Here is a 26018-nt window from a genome sequence, read left to right as displayed (position 1 = left end):
TCAAACTTCAAACTTCTTGACTTCAAACTTATTGCTGGTTACATGATAATTGACCAGAGTTATGTATTTTCCCTAAACATTTATTTCCCCATCTGTGAACTAGAAGTGGAAGTACGCACCATATAAAAGTGTAGTGAAGAGTAAAAGAGAGAATGCACATAACTTAAGCAGTATTGATCCTGGCATTTAACATATTCTCAATATATGTTTGCTGAATATATCATTACTTGTATTCCTCCCAGCCAACCAGAAAAAGAATAAAGGTTAGTGGTTGGAGACTGGGGAAGTTTATTGCATTTTGTCCAATCCAGTACCCTCCTTCTGGCACTGTTATATGAACAGACCACATAGACCCTCTGCTGGGAAATGGATGGTCTGAGAAGTTTCTTGGTGGCTAAAGTGAAACTGGTTAGCTCTGGTTGTGGGTAGTTGACATCCTGGCATCTGCTGCTTCAGTCTGTATCCAGGCCACTGTGCTAAGGTCCCTAAGTCCCTGCACACTGTGGACTCTGTTTGCAGGCCTTTTACATCCACTGACCCTAAAAGCACCATGTGATAATGTAAATGCAAAATTTTATTATTTGCATTCATAATAATAATTTAAGAGTGAAGAAAAAGGTTAACACTGAATATGGCTATTAGGGTTTTTTCTATACTTTTTCACAATCTATATTTAAAATAGATTGCTATATATATTGTTTTCAGTCACAGGTCAGTGCCATCTGGCGAAGACTCCCAATATTATAGTTTGGACATCACGTAACAGGTAACAAGGAGTTGAAGGGGCATGAAGGGGTTTTATGTGGTACAGGAAATCAGGCAGAGCACTCAAACACTAAATCACATGACAAAAAGTATTCTTTAGATCTTTTCTCAGCTAACAAGAAAGGTGTGTGTGTTTGTGTGTTTGTATGTGTGTGTTTGTGTGAGACACGGGGAAAAGAGAGAGAGAGACAGAGAGAGAGAGGGAGAGGAAGAGAAAGGTGTAAGGAGTGTTCAGAAGCTAATGACATACTAAGAGAATATATAGTATTATATATTATATTATTGAAAAAATATATACTATATATTAACACTATACATATACTGTGATATATGACTGAACAAAAGATGCAGGTAAAAGGTGTTTATAACCTCATTTTTTTCTGTCAATGATACATATTTAACACCTTTGAATGTAAGAGAAATACATTTACACAAAATAATTTTTTGATTCAATTTAAAACCCCATTTCTTACATTTTAAACATGTATATCAAGTTCTTTTCCTGATGACCAAATTAATATATTTGAGGCAAGCATTGGAAAATATATCAATATAAGAGGAAATTTTTATGTTGTTGCCTCTCTTCTTGCCACATCACAAGATAAACCAATAGCAATATTTGGATGTATAGTCTCCAGACGTGTGTGTGTGTGTGCGCGCGCGTGCCTATCCCAGGAAATGTAATTTACCTCCTGTAACTGAGGCATTGCCCATCTTCAAAATGGGAGCAATGGAACCTTCCTTGCACGATCACTGGGCTCATGCAAGGAAGATGAGAAAATGAGAAAACCTAAGAAGGTTTGCCACATTGGGCACATTCAGAAACTGGCCTCACTCTGCTTTCTCCCTCACATAAAGAAGTCACTTTAATACCTACTGTTCCAGTTATCTATTGCTGTGTAACAAACTGTCATAGAATTTAGTGGCATTAAATATTTCTTTGGAGTCAGACAGTTATGCATTCGAGTCCCAGTTCACATTGTTTTCAACATTCAGTGGTTATAGGATAAATTACCTAATGGAGTTGGTAAAGAGAAGGATAATTTTTATTATTTTCTTTTCTTTCATGTGTTTTCCTAACCCTTGAAATTATTGTATAGTATGATATAGGAGAAAATTTTCCATTGATCTCCAAAAGGAAAAGATGGACAGAGTGACAGAGCATAATAGTGGGACTGCTAAACAGAGAAATGGATTCAGGAGATACATACTGTTGGGCCCACACATAACCTACATCATTTTCATTAATGAACATTAATTATATTAATTGATTAATATAATTCATTAATTATATTAATGCTCCCTTCAAGTAACCATTTTGCTAGCACTATAGTAGGCTTCTAACAGGAACTGTTTAAGGTCAACTGGCTAGTTTATTCTGTCTGCTTGATTGTTTAGTACCTCTTCTGTGGTAGGTGCTCTTTAGTGGGTATTAATATGCAATACAAAGATGTTCACTTTTTGCCTACTCCCATTAGTCCATCCACATAACTCCTCTCCAGATTTTCTTGTACTGGATATTCTATCTTTCTCCTTCCAGGACCCTGACCAACTTGACAAGTCATTCTCCATTGCCTGTGAATTCATATATATTCTTACCTTGGGCCAGTTCTCTTTGAACCAAGGTGAATGACCAGATGCTCTCCCTATAGCGCTGCACATTGGGAAACTTTACCCTTAAAATGTATGTCTTTCAAGGCTACCTCTGAGCGAAGCTTAGTGCAGCAGCATTCCATGTTCAGCTTGTACCTGCATACTGGGCCAACCCATACATGAATGTTTCTTTCTCCAAGCGAGTCATAAGGAATCTCCCGTGGCCACAAGTGTGACTTGAGACTTGAGCCTCTGATGCAACAGTTTTGCTAACTTGGGAGCCTGGGCCACCCACACCAGTAGTTTAATTGTGCTTTGGGGACCTACCCATGCCCAATCCCAGCCATATCACTTCCAATTTACAATGAATCATTGCTGGACCCACTCAAGTTTATGATTTTGTGGGTCTGACAGTATTCAGCTCATGATGGGAAATTCTAGCTGTATATTCACTTAGTGTCAAAGGATCAGGTGCTTTGTCTCTACCAAGGCCCAATAATGTGCTGGGGGGTCGTTTTTGAATGGTATCTAATTCATTGCACATGGCATGCCCTTGCTCCAGGACATAAGAGATTATGTTGTAAATATCCTGCTGAGGCTTGCCATAAAGTACATGTCATCTATTCCCTCTACATGTACCTACCTTTAATATCATAGGATCTGTTGGGTCATATGGCCCAAGCAGCAAGGCTGCATACACCCCAACTTGGACCTACTACAGAGCCTTTTCTCGATTAAGCCCAACTCAAAGTTGGTATTCTTGCATACCACTAGGTAAATGTGTCAGAACAGTACTTCCAAGTTGGAATATGCTGCCTCCAAAATCTGAAGAGGTCTATCAGGTGTCTTATCTATCCTACTTGATGATGGATGGCTAAAAATGCTATAATACATCCTGTACGTTCATATGATTGTCCCTGTGTGCCCAACACCACTAGACCCCTAAACACTTCACTGATGTGAATCTGTGATGGTTTTATCTCCCACCCTCTGGAACATTATCTGTTTTACTAAGGACTCAAATGTACCTACCAGTTCTTTCTCATCTGATCCAATTAACATGATATCATCTATATAGTGGACCAAAGCAATATTCTGCAGAATGTCCACATGTTCCATATCTCTTCAAACTATGTTATAATAGAATTGGAATGTTAACGTATCTCTGGGACAAAGGCTTACATTAATTAGGTTGTCCAAATCATGTGAATGTGAACTGTGCCTGGACGTTCTTCATGGTAAGGATGGGAAAGAACTCATTTGTTAGATTAGTGGCCATGTCCTGTGTACTTAAAGCCATGTTAATCTGCTCTAGCAAAGATACCACAACCAATATGGCAGCTGCAATTGAGGCTAATACTTGTTTCAGTTTGTGGTGGCTTATTCTCCTCCTCCATAGTCCCTCTGGACTTTTTTATGGTCCAGACTGATAAATTAAGTGGGAAAATGATAGGCATTATTACCACTGCATCCTCTAATTCTTTAAGGGTGGGACAAATTTCTGCCACTCCCCACAGGATTTTTTAAAATTTACTGTCTTGGCCAGAGTACTAGCAATTTCAGAGGCTTCCACTTGGATTTCCCCAGAATAATAGCTTTTTCCTCACAGGCTAAGGAACCGATGTGGAGGTTCTGCCACCTGCCATGTACATTTACTCTAATTATATATTTGTGGATCAGGGAGATGCCAAGCAGATTGTTTCATAGACTTATTAGAACCACAGTGAGTCAGACCTGGGATAATTCATATGCTACCTCTCAAACAGAGAGCCATGAATATGCTTTAGGTCTTCAGGCATCAATGTCAACTAGAACTCCATGTCCAAGAGCCTAAATATGCCTGGGTAATTGTTCCCCAATGTACAATTAGTTAAGTAAAAGGCTATAGGTGTCTTTGGGGAAGGACTCTGTGAACTATCACTATATAAACTTGCTATAGAGTTGCAAGATCCTTACTTCTGGGGACCTCACATCTACGCTGTCCCTGGAGGCTGACAAGACAAAATACTGAAGGGAGTAGGTCTGTTAGATTGAGTGCTAAAGTGAGAGTCAGCCGGTGTGTATCCCATAGTCAGACTCATCAGTCTTTGTAGGACCTGAGGTAGGTCACATTCTCTGTCATCATGTTCAGCACCCAATAAATGCCAACTCATTATTATAGTGAAGTAAATGTCCTGTGGTGCTTTGGAGTAGTTTTACAAGACCCTGTAAAAATATTCAGACCCTCACCCAAACACTTCTAGAATGGAGCTATTTTAAAAGAAAATCTTTCTTGAAGAAAAGACTTGTGAGTGGCTCTGTTGAAGAGAATTTCAAAGACGTGGATCTGGTCTATTCAGTACACACACACACACACACACACACACCAAATATCAGCAAACTAAATTCTCAGACACTTCCTGTAGCATAAAATCGCTCTATAATAGAGCTAAATATTTTTTAAATGCTCACGTGAAATACAACCTTTTGCAATAACAAAAAATGGCTACAGTGACATTTATTCTGACATTCTTTACATACAGAAAATAATTATTGGCTGGGTAGTAAGATTAGTTCTAAATTTAAAAAAATTTTCTAGCTCATACTATTACTTAGGCAATTACTTTTATTTAACTTCATTGTCACTTTAATGCTGAGTAGTCTCTAGCTGAAAGAACAACTCTAAATAGGACCTAAGAGGGCAGTTGATGTCTCTTAAAGCAAGAGCTGCATGGCGATGTAAAGAGGATGGATAACATAAAATGTAAAAATCAGAAGTCAGGAAAGCACATGAAACAAGTGAAGGTGGGGCGCTGAAATTTGTCCCTGACTCCAAACTCCATTGGGTGATTAAGTGACCAATACTTAAACTGCTCTTCCCTTAACCCATCATAGATGATAAACTTAGGTTTAGGAAAACACTTCCCTATAGTTCTCAACCAGTAAGAATTTTCTGGAATTTTCTGCATGTTTATGGAGCATATGGAGCATTAAGAGTGATTCTGGTAGAGATCTGGATGCTAAATCACATGGTAGGATGTTCCCCTCAGACCCTCTCTAGACTGACAAGAGAGTTCTGTGTGTGTGTGTGTGTGTCTGTCTATGTGTCTGTGTGTCTGTGTGATGGGGGTGGGGAGCAGAGAACAAGAATGAGAATATAAGCAAGTGTATACCATGAGACCAAGACATTAGGCATACACAGATATATTTTCTGTGAAGTCTCTGTATAACTTCCTTTTCATTTAACTGTATAGATATTTGACAACTTTCATATTAATAAAAATACACTTCTATAACATCAATTCCTAATGAGATACATCTTATGCTGTCATAATTTTATCTATATAACTATTACTGCTTCAACAATGGAGAAATATGAAATACTCTTAGTATTCTGCAGATACATTTTATGTGTTTGTACATAATTCAGTTGTTATATCTGTATGTTCATATGCATATATTTTGTGTTTAAAACTTTGTCACATTATACATGCTATTTTATGTCTTTCTTATTTGTACATATCAATGTGTCTATTTGCTTTTCTTTAATTTTACTGTTGTTGAACAACCGGATATTTGATTGCCATTGTTTTTCAGCTTTGATTTATTTGTTGATAAAATTTGAACATCACTGTTTTACTTAGTCAGATTCATTTTTTTTTAACATCTTTATTGGAGTATAAGTGCTTTACAATGGTGTGTTAGTTTCTGCTTTTTAACAAAGTGAATCAGCTATACATATACATATATCCCCATATCTCTTCCCTCTTGCGTCTCCCTCCCTCCCACCCTCCCTATTATGTCAATCACACTAGCTATATGCCACTAAATTATGTTCTAATTATTTTTTCCATTTTCTGATATCTTTAAGTGTATCGTGTTTGGCAATAATGAATTTTTAATTTCCCCACATTATTCCAAACAAAGCATATTATGTTTCACTATAGAAATAGCGAAATAACAATTGGTATGCTTTTTCTTATTGATTTCTCAAATATTCAAAGATATACTCCTTTATTTATTTTTGACCTCCACCTTAGACCCACTTCCACAACCCCCCACCCCTGTCTTCTATGATTTGGGGAGTTGGTAGTTAAAACTCATTTCAACCAATACTGTCCTCCTCCCTCTGGTCCAGTGATATAAACAAACCATTTCAATCACTAAATTGAAAATCATGGAAAAGTTAGTTACATCCATGAGGCTGAGTGCATTCTTTAAATGGGGTTAATGAGCCCAGTGTAATATCACTGTTGTGAGACGACTGGGAAATTATGGGAAAGGACTAGCCCATAGCAGGCTTTCATCAATTGTTACTCTCTGCCACATTCCACCTCCTCTCTCTTGTGAAAGAAATTACTTTGGCATTCACTTAATAGCATTACTGTCATAGAGAGCAATGAGAAGTATAAGAGGAAGACAGGAAAGTAGGTGCATATTGTCACAGTGTATAACTCAGATTTGGTGGCATTTTTGTTTTATGGCATGTCACCAAATGGAGTTGGGGAATGGGCAGAAAATTAACTACTTTCTTTTATTTCATGCATTATCCTCTCCCCTCTTTTTACTGTTTGATTGAACAGCAGACACAGAATTTTCCATAGAGCCTAAGAAGGAAGAAGTAACTCTATAATTTAATAAATATTTGTTGACTGCTATAGTCCAAAGACAGGAAATTGTAACTGTCACACAGAGGTCAGCGGGCTCCAGAAAACCACTGCTAATCTTACAGGTCCTCCAAAGCCTTTGGGTGCAAACCTTGCAGAAGAATGTTAAGGCCACCACAAAAACTCATGTTTTGTAACTGTTGGAGTGCATGTAAAGAATGGTTTTTATCTCCATTCTATTCTAAAATGTTTACCATTGGTGAGACCTAAACCATATTCAGAATCCTGCTGGCCAAAAAGTCTGGGAAATGTAATTCATAGGCTTCCAGCTTCTGCAACACAGGGGAGAGCATAGAAGGGGATGGAAAGGCTATCCAATACTAGCTGACAGTATTCGGAAAAGTCCTCTGAGTTTTATTCCTCTAACCTTTCTGATTTTTAAAAAATACCTGATTCCCTACATTAAATCATTTCTGTTCGAAATACCTAGTGCAGTTTCTCTTTTGCTGACTGAATCCTGAGTGATGCACACTCCCAGGAGATTCTGACTGAATAGTTCTTATACAGTAGACTGTGATTCGTATTTTCAGAAACAATGCTATTGAGGGATTCCCCCTCGCATATTGGAAGGAATAAAGTTACACTCCTTTTTATGCTTACCTGGTCCTACTGGCTATTTCAGTGGAATATTTCTTGTGCATGATCTTTCCAGTAGTTTCTTTGATGAGTGAATGCTGCACTAACTTAGAGAAGGACAGGAAAGAACATTGGAGAAACCACCTAATGACTCAGGTAATCTTGGGTAAATTATTGAACCACAAAAACAACATAAAAAATGTCCTTAAGAGCCTAGCACTCCAAGTCTCTGAATTTGCTATTCAGCTCCAGCCAGTTGTTGCCAGTCAGGAATACACAACCAATGCTGCCAAATGTTCAAATGCTTTTAAGAGACTTTTTTCTTTTGTATGAAATGCCCCTTTCAAATGTTGACAGGCAAGTAAATAAATAATTGTGCAGTTAAAACATATCTGTGGACCAGACCTAAGGACTTAGGGACCTAGGCTTGGGGACCACTGGTTTTTGACCTTTGCCCTAGGACTTTACTGTGCTGGACCATGAGAAGTCAGAAATAAAACAAACTGTCTTTTGTCTCAAAATGGTCCCAGGCTATGGACAAGAGAGGCACACAATAAAAATGTGCACAAGATATAGGTGTAGCACAGAGGAGGGTGGAATTAAGTCTAAGCAGGGACAGGACATGTTACCTGGAAGAAGTGATGTATTATTTGGGTTTCCAGGGGTGTATAAGGATTCAGTAGGAAGGTGCCTAATGTGGGGAAAGGGGCATTTCAGGAAGAAGGAGCAATATATACAATAGCATTACATCATGAAATAACAGTTTTTATAGGAATCTGTAAGAAGATTTAATACAGCTAAATAATAAAGTAAAAGAAGTGTGGGGAGGTGGGGGCAGTGGAAGGGTATGAGATAAGGAAGTAAGAGGGGAGACTAATAGTGCAAAGGTGTGTCCTTTGACTGTCTAACAAGCAAAGGTGAGCTAGTGATAAATGGCAGCAATATGGAAATAGATTGGAGGGTTTGAGATCAGAGAAAAGGAGACCAGTGGGACAGATATCATAGTTCTGGCAAGAGATGATGAGTACTTGAAATAGGGCAATGGAAGTGAGACTGGAAAGGAGAGCATACCCAAGAGAAACTTTTGCACAGATGCACCATGACACATACCCATCAACAGAGAAATGGATGGATATTGTACAGCATTGACAGTGAGTAAACTACAGCTACATGGATGAATCTCAGAAACAAAATTTTAGCGAAAGAAACAAGCCCCAAAATGCTACCTAGAAAAATATATAAATTTTTGTTAAATTTGAAAACAAAAACTAAACAACATGGTTTAGGCACACATCTATGTGCTAGAATGTATGTAAAAGGGATATGGAAATAATAATATAAATCAAGATATTGGTTTCTTTGGAAGTTGGGGAAAAGATGGTGAGGAGATTCAAATTATAAGTAATATTCTAGTTTTTTGGTTGGGTACTGGATTCCCAGGTTTTTATTGTAATTTAGTCAGGTAGATCCATAGTTAAGCAGGACCTTAGGGACCATGATGAAACCCTTCATGACCAAGGCTTCTGCTGACTTCTGTTCACTGAGGGCTGTAAGAAAGGCAGGAGAAGATATATTTTAGAGATATTTTGGGGGTGGAACAAATTGGTTTCCAGACATTTTTTCCCCTTAAATTGGTTTTAGATTAGCTCCTCCAACGGAAGAGGCTTCACTGTGTGAGGCCCACGTGCTTTTACATCCCGCGCTTTTTGCCCTTTGCCCTTGGTCACCGTTGCTTCCCCTCCGAAGGGAGGCGGGTGACGCCGAGCCGTGGGGGGAGGGGAGGGGTGGCCCGCGGATCTGAAGCGTTCCTATTGGTGGAGAGAAGGAGCGAGAACGAGGCTTGAGCCGAAGAGAGAAGAGGGGCAAGGGGGCGAGGCTAAGAAGGAGGCGGAGACAAAGGAACTTAACTGAAGAGAGACGAAGTGCAATTGTCCGCGCCTCGCTGCGATGGCGGCGGCGCGGAGCACAGCCACACTGCTGGCGGCGGCGCGGAGCATAGCCACACCGCTGGCGGCGGAGTCTTCCCCTCAGGAAGCTACCGTCTCTGCCGCCTCCTCCTCCTCCTCCTACACCGCCTGCGCGGCGGCGGCGGCGGCGGCGGCAGCGGTTGTGCCTGCCTCCTCCGCCACCTCCACCCCTGCCTGCCCGCCTGCCGGTGGCTGCGGCGACGGCGGCGGCGGCTTTGGCGGCTCCACTATGGCGGCGGCGGGGAGGGGGGGCAGTAGTTTTAAAGTAGACACCCGCCCTTGCCTCAGAGAAGGTGAGTTCCCGTCCCGGGGTGTGGGGGCGGCCCCATCTCCTTCGCTGCCTCAGTTCAGTCAGTCCGAGATCGGACTGGGCGCGGTTCGTTAGCGCCCCACCCCCCACCTGCTGTGGCGCAGTAAAGGCCAAGCTCGCCCCGCCCCGCCCCGCCGTTCTAGCCCCAAATGTGCCAGACGGACGAAGCAGAGAGGGGCTTCCCTACCTCCCCCTGCCCCGAAAAGGATGGCCCCCAGGAAAAGGAACTGCAGGTATTCACAAGGCAGGAGTTCGAAAGGAAAAAAAATACCACATAATTTCTCTCCCAGTCAGGGCGCTTTAGTATTCTCTGTAGGAAGCTGAGGTGTGATTTGGTGAAAGCAGAGGAGGCAAGGTAGAAAAGTGCGGTGGAACTAGAAGGTCAGGGAAAGGGAAGGGGGACTGACGGAGAGAAGGGGTAGAGATGAGAGAGAAAAGGCCAAAGAAACGAGAAGGAGGAAATCTCCCTTTGGGGAAATTCAGCATCCCGCAGTGTAGAAACTTGGCAGTAGTATACGCAAGGAGAGACAACATTAGACATTTGGGGAGGTTAGAGTGTATATTGAGCTTTAAGGTAGGATCGGTTGGATTTTAGGATCGTAGGGTCTGGTGGAGGGGGTTGTACTGAGGAAAGAGGAGAGGCAGAAGCACAGATTTCAGAATTTTCTTTGGCTATTTGAGGGTGTGACCTTGTAAAGCAAGGTTTTCATACCCATCTTTAAGGTGGTTTTGGTTTTAATAAGTGCTTTTGTACCTACCAACAGGTATTACTCCTAACATAAAAAGATATTTCTTGATTATTTCAGTAGAAGTGGTATTTAGTTCACACAAAGTATATTATATACTTGTAAACAGCCTACTAATAGCAAACTGTAAAATTTGCCATTGAAATGTGTTTTAAAGCAGTTTTGGAAATGCTTCTTAGGTGGTTGAGACCAAGTCCACCGCAGAAGATCTCAGTAAAGCATTTTGCCATCGTAAAGTTCATAATTAATTTCCAGTATATTCTGTTTTACTGTATGCTGCTAATTTGCCTCCAAAGTGAAAGACCGTGGACGCCAAAATAGAGTAAAATAATGTAAGTTACTTTTTCTTAGGAGGACACTGCATTAAAATTATCCCATAAAAATAATTTTCTCTTCACATTCTTAAATTATATATCCCATAACCTTTGACACCTTTCACTTTGGAGGAATGGCAAAGCAGTAAAAAAAAAAATCCCTTACAATATTTGTCATACGCACATTACATAAATGGCACTTACTAAATATGGAAGTTAGAAATACACTGTAACATGATGTTTTTAAAATTTATTAACTCTCTTACTGAAGGCAACTTTTGAAAGACTCTCTTTAGTGCATTCAGTCAGGCTGCATTTGTACAGTTGTTCTGGGATGAAAGTATGAAATCTCCTGGATTTTTTGTTTTTATACCAAAGTTTCTGTCTATAACCAGCAGGAAGGAGAGAACAGTTTTTCAGGGGTGACGATCACAATTCAGTTTGGCTCTCATGGCCTTTTCACAGTAAGGTTTAGGACCAGCATCTTACGGAAAAATGGCTTTTTGCCTGGCTCTGTGACTGGCTTGGTTGCATTATCTTTGATAATGCAAGTATTAATGGCTTTAAGAGATATAAATTCAGAAAGTAGCAGCAATACCCTGTCTGTACTACTGCTAGCTGGTAAAAATGAGGAGAGCCCTTGAATAGGAGTCTGGTGTAGTGAATCTAGCTTCTGTTGTTAGTTTATCCGCTAGATTTTTCTGACCCTGAACAGATCCCAAGCTTCCTGGATTTGGGTCTTGACATTTTTGAAATAGAGGTATTGGAGTAGCCAAACTCGAGGTTGATTTCAGATCTGAAAGCATGAACCATGATTTTGCAGTTCTGCATTGATAATCTTTCGATGGCACTTCCATGGCTGTGCACTAGAACAATGATTCATAAGCCATAGAAACCTTCATCGAGAGTTATGACCTGACATTCAGTGAGTAATGAAATCTGTGTTGTTAGTGTTGAGACAATTTACTAGGATATGAGAAACCAAATATAAATTGCTACCTAAAAATTATCTCTTACCATTTCATTTTGGGTAAATATCCTTCATTAACTGTTCAGTCCAAACCAAAGCTCTTAAATTTTCACCTAACAAATGATGCATATTTGATATAGTACACTGTCCAAAACACTATTAGGTCTCAAAATATTTTTGTTTAGATATTTATAAAGGCCATAAATGGTTACCAGTTATGATAGTGGCTAAAAGAGAAGAGAGAAAAATGTTTCTTAGTGGTGTGCCAATGTCTTTTGCTTGTTTATTTTTTTAAATCCTAGTTAGGAGATGGCTCTAACGGGTGGCAAAGAATTGTCAAGATTCAGATTATTACAAATCCACTCCAGATAGGACCATTAAAAGTTGTTTGATAAAGCATTTGCTGATTCATTTTCAACTGTAGTCAACACTCCTGAGGATTTCATCTGTCTTGGGGTTGATAATGAGCAAATATCAGTGGAGATTAGAGATTGCCAAGCAGGGAAGATTAGAAACTCTGAAAGGTTACAAGTGGGAAATTGGGCAATCAACTTAAAAACAATCAACAAATGAAAGAAATGCCAAGTGAACACACATGAAAAAAGCACATACCTACCCCAAATTCATGGCAAGGGGAGTCATGAGATTTTGAGGGACCCTTCATATTTCATTCAGTGAAGTTTTTCAAAAATGTTTAATGGCTCAAAACTGAATTTTCACATATGATCATAGTAAAAATCAAAGCAAAAATAAACAAAAACTCTCTTGTTTATTTCCTTCTTCCTTTTAAGAAAAAGAAATTATTAAATGGATTCTGTTTTAGATTGGAGGACATGCTGGCATTTAATTTAGTTAATGATCTGTTTGCACAGCAATTACCTAACAAGACTTTCCTTTGTCTTGATGTTATTCAGTAAAGTTCAAGTGCAGCATAAGAAAACCTAGTTAATAGCCTTTCCTTCATTTATTCAGGAATCATTTATTGAACACCTGTGTGTGTGTGTGCGCGTGTGCAGGCACACGTGCACCTGTGCCAGGCACTTGGTTCAGTGCCCAGAATATACAGGTGAACTAGACACAGCTATATTATAGAGCTCAATAGTAGTGCTTGATAGTAAAATTATAAAATGAAAAAATAATTGCGGAAAAAGCAGTTTTAAGGGTAACTAGCCAGACTCCTAAACTATCAAGGCTGCACCATCATTTATTGTAAATCTGTACTTTGCCCATGGTGTTTCAAATACTATAGGCAAACTAAAACACGTTATATTATACATGTAATGTTAGTACTAAGGAAGAATAATTAGCCAACTGTTAGAATTAATTTTTTTTTCAGACTGAAGCAATTTATTTAACACTTGAAGTTGTTGGCATATTTAACAATCATCAGATAGACCATAATACTGATAAAGCATTATATGGGTTAATTTATAAAATGTATTCTTAGCAGTTGTCTAATAAACAACATTTGTCATTGATTACCTACTGGCATAATTGCTTTGCTTTCCAAATTGAGACAATCTTCCAATGTCACATAAAGTATTTTAAACTACTATGAAACATACATTCATTCGCTCATAAACTGAAGATTTTATAAAAAGGGCAAAATAATTAAAATTTTAAAATCAAAATCATAGGTTTTTTTTCACTGTATTTTATTTTTACAAGAGATAAACTGACACCAAGCATTGTAAATGGATGACCACAACAAAAGCAAAAATGATTGCAATTACCAAACATGAAACACACTCATACCATGTCATAATATTGCCATTCAGTCCAGTAATCCTCCACTGTAACAGCTCCTTTACTTTGCACTGAAAATTGATTTGTATATTTTTTGCCTCTGAGTCCTTGTGGGATTTTTTTTTTTATTCAAACAGAAAGTCACAAAAATTATAATCATCCTCATCAGTTCACTCAGTCCCATGTAATTAATTTTTTTTCATCTTGATCTTTTGTTAGCACTTTTATGAATTCATCAGTTTTCCATTAGAGTTTTGAAAATGCTTATTCATTCAGTTCAGCAGTATAGTCAGTTACCAGAAACCTGTACTTGTCAGAGTCTTTTCCATGAATTCCTTGAAGATGAAACCCTTTTATAGGAACATTTTTGCGAAAGCATCAGAGTACACCCAGAACTGTCTGTAAATGACAAAAGACTTAAAAATGACCACGGTTAAAGATTTGATGAAAGTTCATAATAATGCAATTGACAAGGATATTTAGTTATTTCTGAGATACACATTTTAAAGTAATAACTAGAATTATGACTTATAACATTATACCAGAACATATAAGATTTTAAGATATTTCATGTAATGTCTGAAATATTTATATTAATGTATTTCCATACAAATAACCCAAAGAAAGTTTAGTATTAGTTGATTTTTTTTGTTTGTTTCTTTATACTGCAGTTTCTTATTAGTCATCAATTTTATACACATCAGTGTATACATGTCAATCCCAATCGCCCAATTCAGCACACCACCATCCCCACCCCACCGCCGTTTTCCCCCCTTGGTGTCCACACGTTTGTTCTCTACATCTGTGTCTCAACTTCTGCCCTGCAAACTGGTTCATCTGTACCATTTTTCTAGGTTCCACATACATGCGTTAATATACGATATTTGTTTTTCTCTTTCTGACTTACTTCACTCTGTATGACAGTCTCTAGATCCATCCACGTCTCAACAAATGACTCAATTTCGTTCTTTTTTATGGCTGAGTAATATTCCATTGTATATATGTACCACAACTTCTTTATCCGTTCGTCTGTCGATGGGCATTTAGGTTGCTTCCATGACCTGGCTATTGTAAATAGTGCTGCAATGAACATTGGGCTGCATGTGTCTTTTTGAATTATTATTTTCTCTGGGTATATGCCCAGTAGTGGGATTGCAGGATCATATGGTAATTCAATTTTTAGTTTTTTAAGGAACCTCCATACTGTTCTCCATAGTGGCTGTATCAATTTAAATTCCCACCAACAGTGCAAGAGGGTTCCCTTTTCTCCACACCCTCTCCAGCATTTGTTGTTTGTAGATTTTCTGATGATGCCCATTCTAACTGGTGTGAGGTGATACCTCACTGTAGTTTTGATTTGCATTTCTCTAATAATTAGTGATGTTGAGCAGCTTTTCATGTGCTTCCTGGCCATCTGTATGTCTTCTTTGGAGAAATGTCTATTTAGGTCTTCTGCCCATTTTTGGATTGGGTTGTTTGTTTCTTTAATATTGAGCTTCATGAGCTGTTTATATATTTTGGAGATTAATCCTTTGTCCGTTGATTCGTTTGCAAATATTTTCTCCCATTCTGAGGGTTGTCTTTTAGTCTTGTTTATGGTTTCCTTTGCTGTGCAAAAGCTTTGAAGTTTCATTAGGTCCCATTTCTTTATTTTTGTTTTTATTTCCATTACTCTAGGAGGTGGATCAAAAAAGATCTTGCTGGGATTTATGTCAAAGAGTGTTCTTCCTATGTTTTCCTCTAAGAGTTTTATAGTGTCCAGTCTTACATTTAGGTCTCGAATCCATTTTGAGTTTATTTTTGTGTATGGTGTTAGGGAGTGTTCTAATTTCATTCTTTTACATGTAGCTGTCCAGTTTTGCCAGCACCACTTATTGAAGAGACTGTCTTTTCTCCATTGTATATCTTTGCCTCCTTTGTCATAGATTAGTTGACCATAGGTGCATGGGTTTATCTCTGGGCTTTCTATCTTGTTCCATTCATCTATGTTTCTGTTTTTGTGCCAGTACCATATGTCTTGATTACTGTAGCTTTGTAGTATAGTCTGAAGTCAGGGAGTCTGATTCCTCCACCTCCGTTTTTTTTCCCTCAAGACTGCTTTGGCTATTCGGGGTCTTTTGTGTCTCCATACAAATTGTGAAATTTTTTGTTCTAGTTCTGTGAAAAATGCCAGTGGTCATTTGATAGGGATTGCATTGAATCTGTATATTGCTTTGGGTAGTAGAGTCATTTTCACAATGTTGGTTTTTCGAATCCAAGAACATGGTATATCTCTCCATCTATTTATATCAACTTTAATTTCTTTCATCAGTGTCTTATAATTTTCTGCATACAGGTCTTTTGTCTCCTTAGGTAGGTTTATTCCTAGATATTTTATTCTTTTTGTTGCAGTGGTAAATGGGAGTGTTTTCTTAATTTCACTTTCAGATTTTTCATCATTAGTGTAGAAGAATGCAAGAGATTTCTGTGCATTAATTTTGTATCCTGCTACTTTACCAAATTCATTGATTAGCTCTAGTACTTTTCTGGTAGCATCTTTAGGATTCTCTACGTATAGTATCATGTCATTAGCAAACAGTGACAGCTTTACTTCTTCTTTTCCAGTTTTGGTTCCTTTTATTTCTTTTTCTTCTATGATCGCTGTGGGTAAAACTTCCAAAACTATGTTGAATAATAGTGGTGAGAGTGGGCAACCTTGTCTTGTTCCTGATCTTGGTGGAAATGTTTTCAGTTTTTCACCATTGAGGACGATGTTGGCTGTGGGTTTGTCATATATGGCCTTTATTATGTTGAGGAATGTTCCCTCTATGCCTACTTTCTGGAGGGTTTTTATCATAAATGGGTGTTGAATTTTGTCGAAAGCTTTCTCTGCATCAATTGAGATGACCATATGGTTTTTCTCCTTCAATTTGTTAATATGGTGTATCACGTTGATTGATTTGCGTATATTGAAGAATCCTTGCATTCCTGGGATAAACCCCACTTGATCGTGGTGTATTATCCTTTTAATGTGCTGTTGGATTCTGTTTGCTAGTATTTTGTTGAGGATTTTTGCATCTATGTTCATCAGTGATATTGGCCTGTAGTTTTCTTTCTTTGTGACATCTTTGTCTGGTTTTGGTACCACAGTGATGGTGGCCTCATAGAATGAGTTTGGGAGTGTTCCTCCCTCTGCTATATTTTGGAAGAGTTTGAGAAGGATAGGTGTTAGCTCTTCTCTAAATGTTTGATAGAATTCGCCTGTGAAGCCATCTGGTCCTGGGCTTTTGTTTGTTGGATGATTTTTAATCACAGTTTCAATTTCAGTGCTTGTGATTGGTCTGTTCATATTTTCTGTTTCTTCCTGGTTCAGTCTTGGAAGGTTGTGCATTTCTAAGAATTTTTCCATTTCTTCCAGGTTGTCCATTTTATTGGCATATAGTTGCTTGTAGTAATCTCTCATGATCCTTTGTATTTCTGCAGTGTCAGTGGTTACTTCTCCTTTTTCATTTCTAATTCTATTGATTTGAGTCTTCTCCCTTTTTTTCTTGATAAGTCTGGCTAATGGTTTATCAATTTTGTTTATCTTCTCAAAGAACCAGCTTTTAGTTTTATTGATCTTTGCTATCGTTTCCTTCATTTCTTTTTCATTTATTTCTGATCTGATCTTTATGATTTCTTTCCTTCTGCTAACTTTGGGTTTCTTTTGTTCTACTTTCTCTAATTGCTTTAGGTGTAAGGTTAGGGTTTTTTTTTGAGTTGTTTCTTGTTTCTTAAGGTAGGATTGTATTGCTATAAACTTCCCTCTTAGAAATGCTTTTACTGAATCCCATAGGTTTTGGGTCGTTGTGTTTTCAGTGTCATTTGTTTCTAGGTATTTTTTTATTTCCTCTTTGATATCTTCAGTGATCTCTTGGTTATTAAGTAGTGCGTTGTTTAGCCTCCATGTGTTTGTATTTCTTACAGATTTTTTCCTGTAATTGATATCTAGTCTCATAGCGTTGTGGTCAGAAAAGATACTTGATACAATTTCAATTTTCTTACATTTACCAAGGCTTGATTTGTGAACCAAGGTATGATCTACCCTGGAGAATGTTCCATGAGCACTTGAGAAGAATGTGTATTCTGTTGTTTTGGGATGGAATGTCCTATAAATATCAATTAAGTCCATCTTGTTTAATGTATCATTTAAACTTGTGTTTCCTTATTTATTTTCATTTTGGATGATCTGTCCATTGGTGAAAGTGGGGTGTTAAAGTCCCCTACTATGATTGTGTTACTGTCGATTTCCCCTTTTATGGCTGTTAGTGTTTGCCTCATGTATTGAGGTGCTCCTGTGTTGGGTGCATAAATTTTTACAATTGTTATATCTTCTTCTTAGATTGATCCCTTGATCATTATGTAGTGTCCTTCTTTGTCTCTTGTAATAGTTTTTGTTTTAAAGTCTATTTTGTCTAGTATGAGAATTGTTACTCCAGCTTTCTTTTGATTTCCATTTGCATGGAATATCCTTTTCCATCCCCTCACTTTCAGTCTGTATGTGTCCCTAGGTCTGAAATGGGTCTCTTGTAGACAGCATATATACGGGTCTTGTTTTTGTATCCATTTAGCCAATCTATGTCTTTTGGTTGGAGCATTTAATCTGTTTACATTTAAGGTAATTATTGATATGTATGTTCCTATTACCATCTTCTTAATTGTTTTGGGTTTATTATTGTAGGTCGTTTCCTTCTGTCGTGTTTCCTGCCTAGAGAAGTTCCTGTAGCGTTTGTTGAAAAGCTGGTTTGGTGGTGCTGAATTCTCTTAGCTTTTGCTTGTCTGTAACGGTTTTAATTTCTCCATCATTCTGAATGAGATCCTTTCTGGGTAGAGTAATCTTGGTTGTAGGTTTTTCTCCTTCATCACTTTAAATATGTCCTGACACTCCCTTCTGGCTTGCAGAGTTTCTGCTGAAAGATCAGCTGTTAACCTTATGGGAATTCCTTTGTGTGTTATTTGTTGTTTTTCCCTTGCTGCTTTTAATACTTCTTCTTTGTATTTAGTTTTTGATAGTTTGATTAATATGTGTCCTGGCGTGTTTCTCCTTGGATTTATCCTGTATGGGACTCTCTGTGCTTCCTGGACTTGATTAACTATTTCCTTTCCCATAATAGGGAAGTTTTCAACTATAATCTCTTCAGATATTTTCTCAGTCCCTTTCTTTTTCTCTTCTTGTTCTGGGACCCCTATAATTCGAATGTTGGTGCGTTTAATGTTGTCCCAGAGGTCTCTGAGACTGTACTCAATTCTTTTCATTTTTTTTTCTTTATTCTGCTCTGCAGTAGTTATTTCCACTATTTTATCTTCCAGTTCACTTATCCATTCTTCTGCCTCAGTTATTCTGCTATTGATCCCTTCTAGAGAATTTTTAATTTCATTTTTTGTGTTGTTCATCACTGTTTGTTTCCTCTTTAGTTCTTCTAGGTCCTTGTTAAACGTTTCTTGTATATTCTCCATTCTATTTCCAAGATTTTGGATCATCTTTGCTATCTTTATTCTGAATTCTTTTTCAGGTAGACTGCCTATTTCCTCTTCATTTGTTAGGTCTGGTGGGTTTTTGCCTTGCTCCTTCATCTGCTGTGTGTTTCTCTGTCTTCTCATTTTGCTTAACTTACTGTGTTTGGGGTCTCATTTTTGCAGGCTGCAGGTCGTAGTTTCCATTGTTTTTGGTGTCTGTCCCCAGTGGCTAAGGTTCGTTCAGTGGGTTGTGTAGGCTTCCTGGTGGAGGCGACTAGTGCCTGTGTTCTGGTGGATGAGGCTGGATCTTGTATTTCTGGTGGGCAGGTCCATATCTGGTGGTGTGTTTTGGGGTGTCTGTGGCCTTATTATGATTTTAGGCAGCCTCTCTGCTAATGGATGGAGCTGTGTTCCTGTCTTGCTAGTTGTTTGGCATAGGGTGTCCAACACTGTAGCTTGCTGGTCGTTGAGTGAAGCTGGGTCTTGGTGTTGAGATGGAGATCTCTGGGAGATTTTTGCCATTTGATATTACGTGCAGCTGGGAGGTCTCTTTTGGACCCGTGTCCTGAAGTTGGCTCTCCCACCTCAGAGGCACAGTGCTGACGCCTGGCTAGAGCACCAAGAGCCTGTCCTCCACACGGCTCAGAATAAAAGGGAGAAAAGAAAGAAAGAAAGAAGAAGATAAAATAAAATAAAGTAAAAAAATAAAATAAAGTAAAATAAATAAAAAATAAAATAAATGAAATTTAAAAAATTATTAAGAAAAAAAATTTTTTAAGTAATGAAAAAAAAACCAGACAGACAGAACCCTAGGACAAATGGTAAAAGGAAAGCTCTACAGACAAAATCACACACAGAAGCATACACATACACACTCACAAATAGAGAAAAAGGGAGAAAAATATACATATCATTGTTCCCAAAGTCCACCTCCTCAATTTGGGATGATTCATTGTCTATTCAGGTATTCCACAGATGCAGGGTACATCAAGTTGATTGTGGAGATTTAATCCGCTGCTCCTGAGGCTGCTGGAAGAAATTTCCCTTTCTCTTCTTTGTTCGCACAGCTCCCGGGGTTCAGCTTTAGATTTGGACCCGCCTCTGCATGTAGGTCGCCTGAGGGCGTCTGTTCTTCGCTCAGACAGGGCAGGGTTAAAGGAGCAGCTGATTCGGGGCTCTGGCTCACTCAGGCCGGGGGGAGGGAGGGGTACGGATGCGGGGCGAGCCTGCAGCGACAGAGACCAGCATGACGTTGCACCAGCCTGAGGCGCGCCGTGCATTCTCCTGGGGAAGTTGTCCCTGGATCACAGGACCCTGGTAGTGGCGGGCTGCACAGGCTCCTGGTAGGGGAGGTGTGGATAGTGACCTGTGCTTGCACACAGGCTTCTTGGTGGCTGCAGTAGCAGCCTTAGCGTCTCATGCCCGTCTCCGCACCCCTGTTGCTGTGCTCTCCTCCGTGGCTCCGAAGCTCCCCCCCTCTGCCACCCTCAGTCTCCGCCCACGAAGGGCCTTCCTAGTGTGTGGAAACATTTCCTCCTTCACAGCTCCCTCCCAGTGGTGCAGGTCCCGTCCCTATTCTTTTATCTCTGTTTTTTCTTTTTTCTCTTGCCCTACCCAGGTACGTGGGCAGTTTCTTGCCTTTTGGGAGGTCTGAGGTGTTCTGCCAGCGTTCAGTAGGTGTTCTGTAGGAGTTGTTCCACATGTAGATGTATTTCTGATGTTTTTGTGGGGAGGAAGGTGATCTCTGCATCTTACTCTTCCGCCATCTTGAAGCTCCTCTCATATCCCATTTTAATCACTTCTTTTCCCTTGTTGAATGCAGAATTAAGTCCAAATGCCCTAATGAAGCTAATTATGATTTGGCCTCATTCCAAGCTTTCAATTATTGTCCTTCATATTCTTGTGTGCCCCCAGGTCCCTTTATTCCACTCTTTTTATCTGAATTTTATACATCTTTTAAAGCTTAGTTCAAAACCTGTTCTCCTCTAGAAAGCTTTTCCCAAACTCCTCAGCAGGAACCCACTGTACCTTATGTCTTATATCACTTATGACATTTTGATCTTGGAATCATAGTTCTTTAAATAAATAAATAAATAAATAATAAAAAATAATAAATAAATAAATAAATAAATAAATAAGCTGCACCAGGTCTTAGTTGTGGCACGGGGATCTTTAGTTGTGGCATGTGGGATCTTCGTTGCTGCACGCAGAATCTTTAGTTGCGGCCTGCAGGATCTTTCAGTTGTGACATGCGAACTCTTAGTTGCGGAATGTGGGATCTAGTTCCCCCACCAGGGATTGATCCCAGGCCCCTGCATTGGGAGTGTGGAGTCCTCGCTACTGGACCACCAGTGAAGTCCCCATGGTTCTTTCTATACACATCTTCCTTACTAAATTGTAAATTCCTTGAGATTAGGAGTTATTCACTTGCTGTGTCATTTCCAACATGTGGAACAGTTATGTATTTATAATGGAAAAAAGTCAAGATAAAACAAAGTTCCGCTCCACCAAATAACACATTTGACAAGTTATTTCGATTTCAGTGAATCCTAATTTCCTAACCTTCAGAATGTGGGAAATATCACTTACCTTGCAGACTTGTTTAAAGAACTAAAGGGGTAAGCTGTTATCTTGTTTACACATAGAGGGCCTTCAATAAGTGCTCGTTCTTTTTTCTTATCTCTTTCCAAAATGTGTACCATAGTACTTTGAAACTAACCTCAGTAAATACCAATAAAGCTAAATGATGTGCAAGACATTGAGGGCCTGAACTTGGGTAGTGTTATGGGGAATTAAAAGGAAGAGATGGATATCAAATAACGTTATAAGCTAGAATTGACATGAAACAGTGATTTGCTGGGGAGGAGAATGGCTGAGATTTTGAGTCTGGAATATTATGCCATTTAATAAAGAAAAACAGACCAAGATCTTGTTTGAGAAAATGAGTCAAAGGCAATAAGTCTAGGCAATACCATTCTAAAGGAAATGTTGTAGGGGTACCAATAACTTCATGGACTTCATGGAAATTTATCTGGGTCACCAGTAATGAAAGGCTAGGTTAAAATACTTAGCCTTCATATTTCCCGACTTGAGTGTCAGTGTCAAACTTTGACTATTAGAAGTGGGGAAATCTGGAGTTAAAGGTTGATCTAGGAAAGAAATGAGTGTTAAATTTTAGGAATTGTTGAACCTCTAAATTAGTAGTTTCCTTTTGTCTTCTTAATGGAAACTTTCCCTCTGTAACAAGTTATATTGCCACCAAATGATAATATTTACTTATTATTAAAGATTTTAATAGGAAGTTCAATATCTTATCACTATGCTCAGATTGCATATAGTAGTTAATTCTGAAACAAGGGAAGTCCTGAAATACACTTTAGTTAAACTCTCTACCTTGCTGACTTTAAGAGTCAAAGTTAGAGAAATCATATATTTTAAAACAACCTAAAAATAATTCAGAGAAGATACTATATATTATAGGGATAAATTTTTAAGTGTTCATCAACTTGTTTTTGACATGTTCCAAGTTACAGTTATTATTATCTTGAGCATGCAATTTAAGTAAGCATTTTTAGTCCATACAGTGGTACTGAAAACAAAGCTTAGTTGCAGATATCCAACATAACTTTTAAAATAAATACCTCTAAAGGTTTTTAAATAGAAAGTCCTACATACTTCTTGCAAAAATTGAAAGAAAACAGTTGTACAGAAAATAAAATGTTAAATTTTCTCCCTTTCTTGCTTTTCTAGCCCCGCTTCCCAAAGTTAATCACTTTTAAATTTAATTTATATCTTTCCATATTTTTTATATGTGATGTATATTTAATTTTTGTTAGTGTTGGAAATGGATGTATTGTATTTATTGTTCTACAACTTTTTATCCATTTAATATATCATTGGCCTTTCTCTGTGAAAGTATGTTTGGTATCAGCTTATTCATTTAAATAGCCAAATAGCAAGCAAAATTTTGATGTTTTGTGATTTATACCTTATAGATGCACTAATAAATTTTGGCGGAATACATTGCAGCTGTTAAGAAGTTTAGATAGAAGTGTGGACCTCAAGTGTAAATTCAGAAAGTTTTGGCATGTGTTATTTATTACAGTGAGAAACATTTAGAAATAATACTTCTAGATGTTATTATATGAACATTACTTTATAGCTTTGGGGGCTTCTGTGAGACTTGTTTGGCCAGATGAGTGTGCTAATGTTCGTACAACAATGGAAAATGTTTGCCTACTATGGGCAAAGTTTTTTTGTGGTTCCATGTGATTTTTAGATAACATTGGAGCCATAGCTCCAGATAAGTGACAGTCTTATAACAATGCCTCTTTAAGGATTGTCTACTGTAAAACACAAATTCCAAGCCTTGGTGTTTTAATCCTGCTGCTCGTTATTGGTGCCCCAAATCAGTCTACGAAGCTCATGAAGTTACTGGTACCCCCATAACTTTTCGTTTGGAATGGTATTGCCTAGGCTTATCATGTTAAATAAATAACTCTTGCTATATCCTACATTAGAGGCATATTTATTATGCTCATATTAAATTGCATACTCAATAAGCAAAAAGCTTTTACTGTAGCCTCACAAGCACTCAGGTTTGAGGTGGTATATGAAACAATATGTAGTTGAAGAATGAAAATGATACTTCTAAATATTCATTTATGTGATATATAGTCTCATTACCCTTTATTTTATTCATAGATATGACTTGGAAAGAACAAGAAAAGACTGAACTTTTTACAGATAATTTTTGTAATATATGTGGAGTGGTGCTGCAGTTTGAATCACAAAGGATTTCACATTATGAGGTAGGTTAAAAATAATGGGAATAGAATCTAAAATAGGTTTTTAAATATGGCAGATAAACTTCATATATTATCTGTTTTTGATTCTTAAGAGAATCCTGTGTATTATTTCCCTTTGATGGATGAGGAGCCTGGCTCAGAGAGGGACAGTAACTTACTAGCTTAAGTTTGGAGAATTCGGGTTTAAACTTAGCCTTTTTGACTCCAAAGCATGTTTTCTTTTCTTCACATCATTCTGCCTCCATTTGTATCTATCAAGCCACTATATCCTTCGTGTCCTTGTAGTAAATATAAGGGAAGTTTTATAAAGCTTGAGTAGGAAACAGTTAATGTGAATCAAGGGATATTATTGAACTCCAGAGTTTTCCTTTACAGTAAATGAAGGATAAAAACAAAATGAACTAGTCTTGCACTTGATTTAGCTACATGTTTTTAAGCACAGTACCATAGAATTCTAGAGTTAAAAGAGGAATGTTTAATGTTCTTACTTCTTTAGTTTATTGATTAGAAAACTGAAACCCAGAGGGATAGTGATTCTGCATAGCTAATCTTGGCATGACTAAGCTTAAAAATGAGTTCTTCTAATTTCATATCCAGTGTTCTTTCCTTTCTTTTAGTGTTGTCTCCCATTTCTACATCATATTATGAACTATTGGATTTTTTTTCATATCTGGTATCCGTGTTAACAAAAGTACTAGATACATTTACTTAAAAGAAATATAATGCCAGTTCTACTTTTTTAAACACCTCATCTTGTTTTGCCCATTGCTAATCTTATTGGCAACTATATTTCAGTCCTTATGTTGATTGGGATTCAATTACTGTAATTACAGATAGTGAAACTGTGTTGGCTGTGGATTGAGAGGACGTAGGTTCAAGTCTTAACTCCACCATTGTTGTGAAACCCTGGGCAAGTCACTTTACCTATCTGAGCATGTTTCTTGAGCCTGCAAAATGGGGGCATAAAATCTCTCTTACTATACTTGTGAGAATTAAGTGAAATCAAATATGTAATTGTGCCTAGCATATCCTGGGACCTCGAAGCTCAAAGATTTAGAGTTAATAAAGAGAGACGCATAATCAAGGTGCTCTGTGATAACTGTGGTTGGAACCATTTGAATTTAAATTTGAAAAATCACTTTTATGGGCTTATGAAGTACTATTCAGTGTAGAAAATATACAAAAATATAAGAAAATATGAATCAATCATAATTCTGTTGCTTGTAAGTAAGCATCATTTAATTAACTTCTATTTAGCTTATATGATTCCAGTATGCTTTCTAAACACACAGACATATTTTTACAAAAGAGAATTGTATGTTGTTTTGCACTTGCTTTTTCATATAAGAACATATTCTGAACACTTTGACCTATCATTACATCTTTTTACTTTTCTATAAAGTTTAATGGCTATAAAGCATTATGTTATGTAATGTTGTAGCATATTTTTAAATTTAAATTTCAGTGCCATCTGTAAGTTTGGTACTTAAGCTTGTTAAATAATCAAATCAAAACTATACATGACTTTCCATATATATGAAAGCACTTCTGTGCAAATATCCTACTTGAAAAGGTGATTTTTTTTCTCTTTAGTATACAGCTTGGTTAATAGTGTCAGACTATCTCAGCATAGTATTTATTGTACATGTAAAATAGGACAGTACTGCAGAAGTTTTGAATTTTAATGAGGTTGCACTTATTGATATTTCCTTTTGTATTTATACTTACATGTTTAAGAAACCATTCTTTGTTCTTTTGTCATATAGATATTTCTGTCTATTTTCTTCTAATACTTTTAAAAGTTTTATTTTTTAGGTTAAAGTGTTTGATCCATCTGGTATTGATTTTCACATATGGAGGGTGGTAACATTATTTTCCATACAGATAGCCAGGTATCCCAGCAATATTTATTTAAACAGTCCATCCTTGCCTCACTGATTTGTAGTGGCATCTCTATCATAAGTTAATTTTCGTATATACATATATATATTTATAATGTTATTATGTTTTATTGTATTGCTCTGTTTGCCTGTCTCTATAATAATTTCACCTTATTAGTATAGCTTTAAAATATGCCGTGATACCTGGTAGGGAAAATTTAT

General features: G+C 37.7%; 1 protein-coding gene across 2 annotated transcripts in view; it reads left to right on the top strand.

Moving 5' to 3' along the window:
* Positions 1–26018, top strand: part of ZMAT1 (zinc finger matrin-type 1) — a 148500-nt gene that overhangs the window by 107072 nt on the left and 15410 nt on the right. Inside the window, exons 1-2 of one of the 2 annotated variants that reach the window (XM_061178887.1) lie at positions 10062–10090; positions 23813–23919. In XM_061178887.1, coding sequence (XP_061034870.1) covers positions 23815–23919 — 105 coding nt within the window. In that variant the 5' untranslated portion in view covers positions 10062–10090; positions 23813–23814. Of the gene's footprint in view, positions 1–10061; positions 10091–23812; positions 23920–26018 lie in introns of those variants that run through there. The other variant, XM_061178886.1, reaches the window with a different exon arrangement.

The sequence above is a fragment of the Eubalaena glacialis genome, chromosome X, assembly GCF_028564815.1.
Source record: "Eubalaena glacialis isolate mEubGla1 chromosome X, mEubGla1.1.hap2.+ XY, whole genome shotgun sequence".
NCBI classification, from domain to species: Eukaryota; Metazoa; Chordata; class Mammalia; order Artiodactyla; family Balaenidae; genus Eubalaena; species Eubalaena glacialis.
This window is presented reverse-complemented; position numbering and strand designations above follow the sequence as displayed.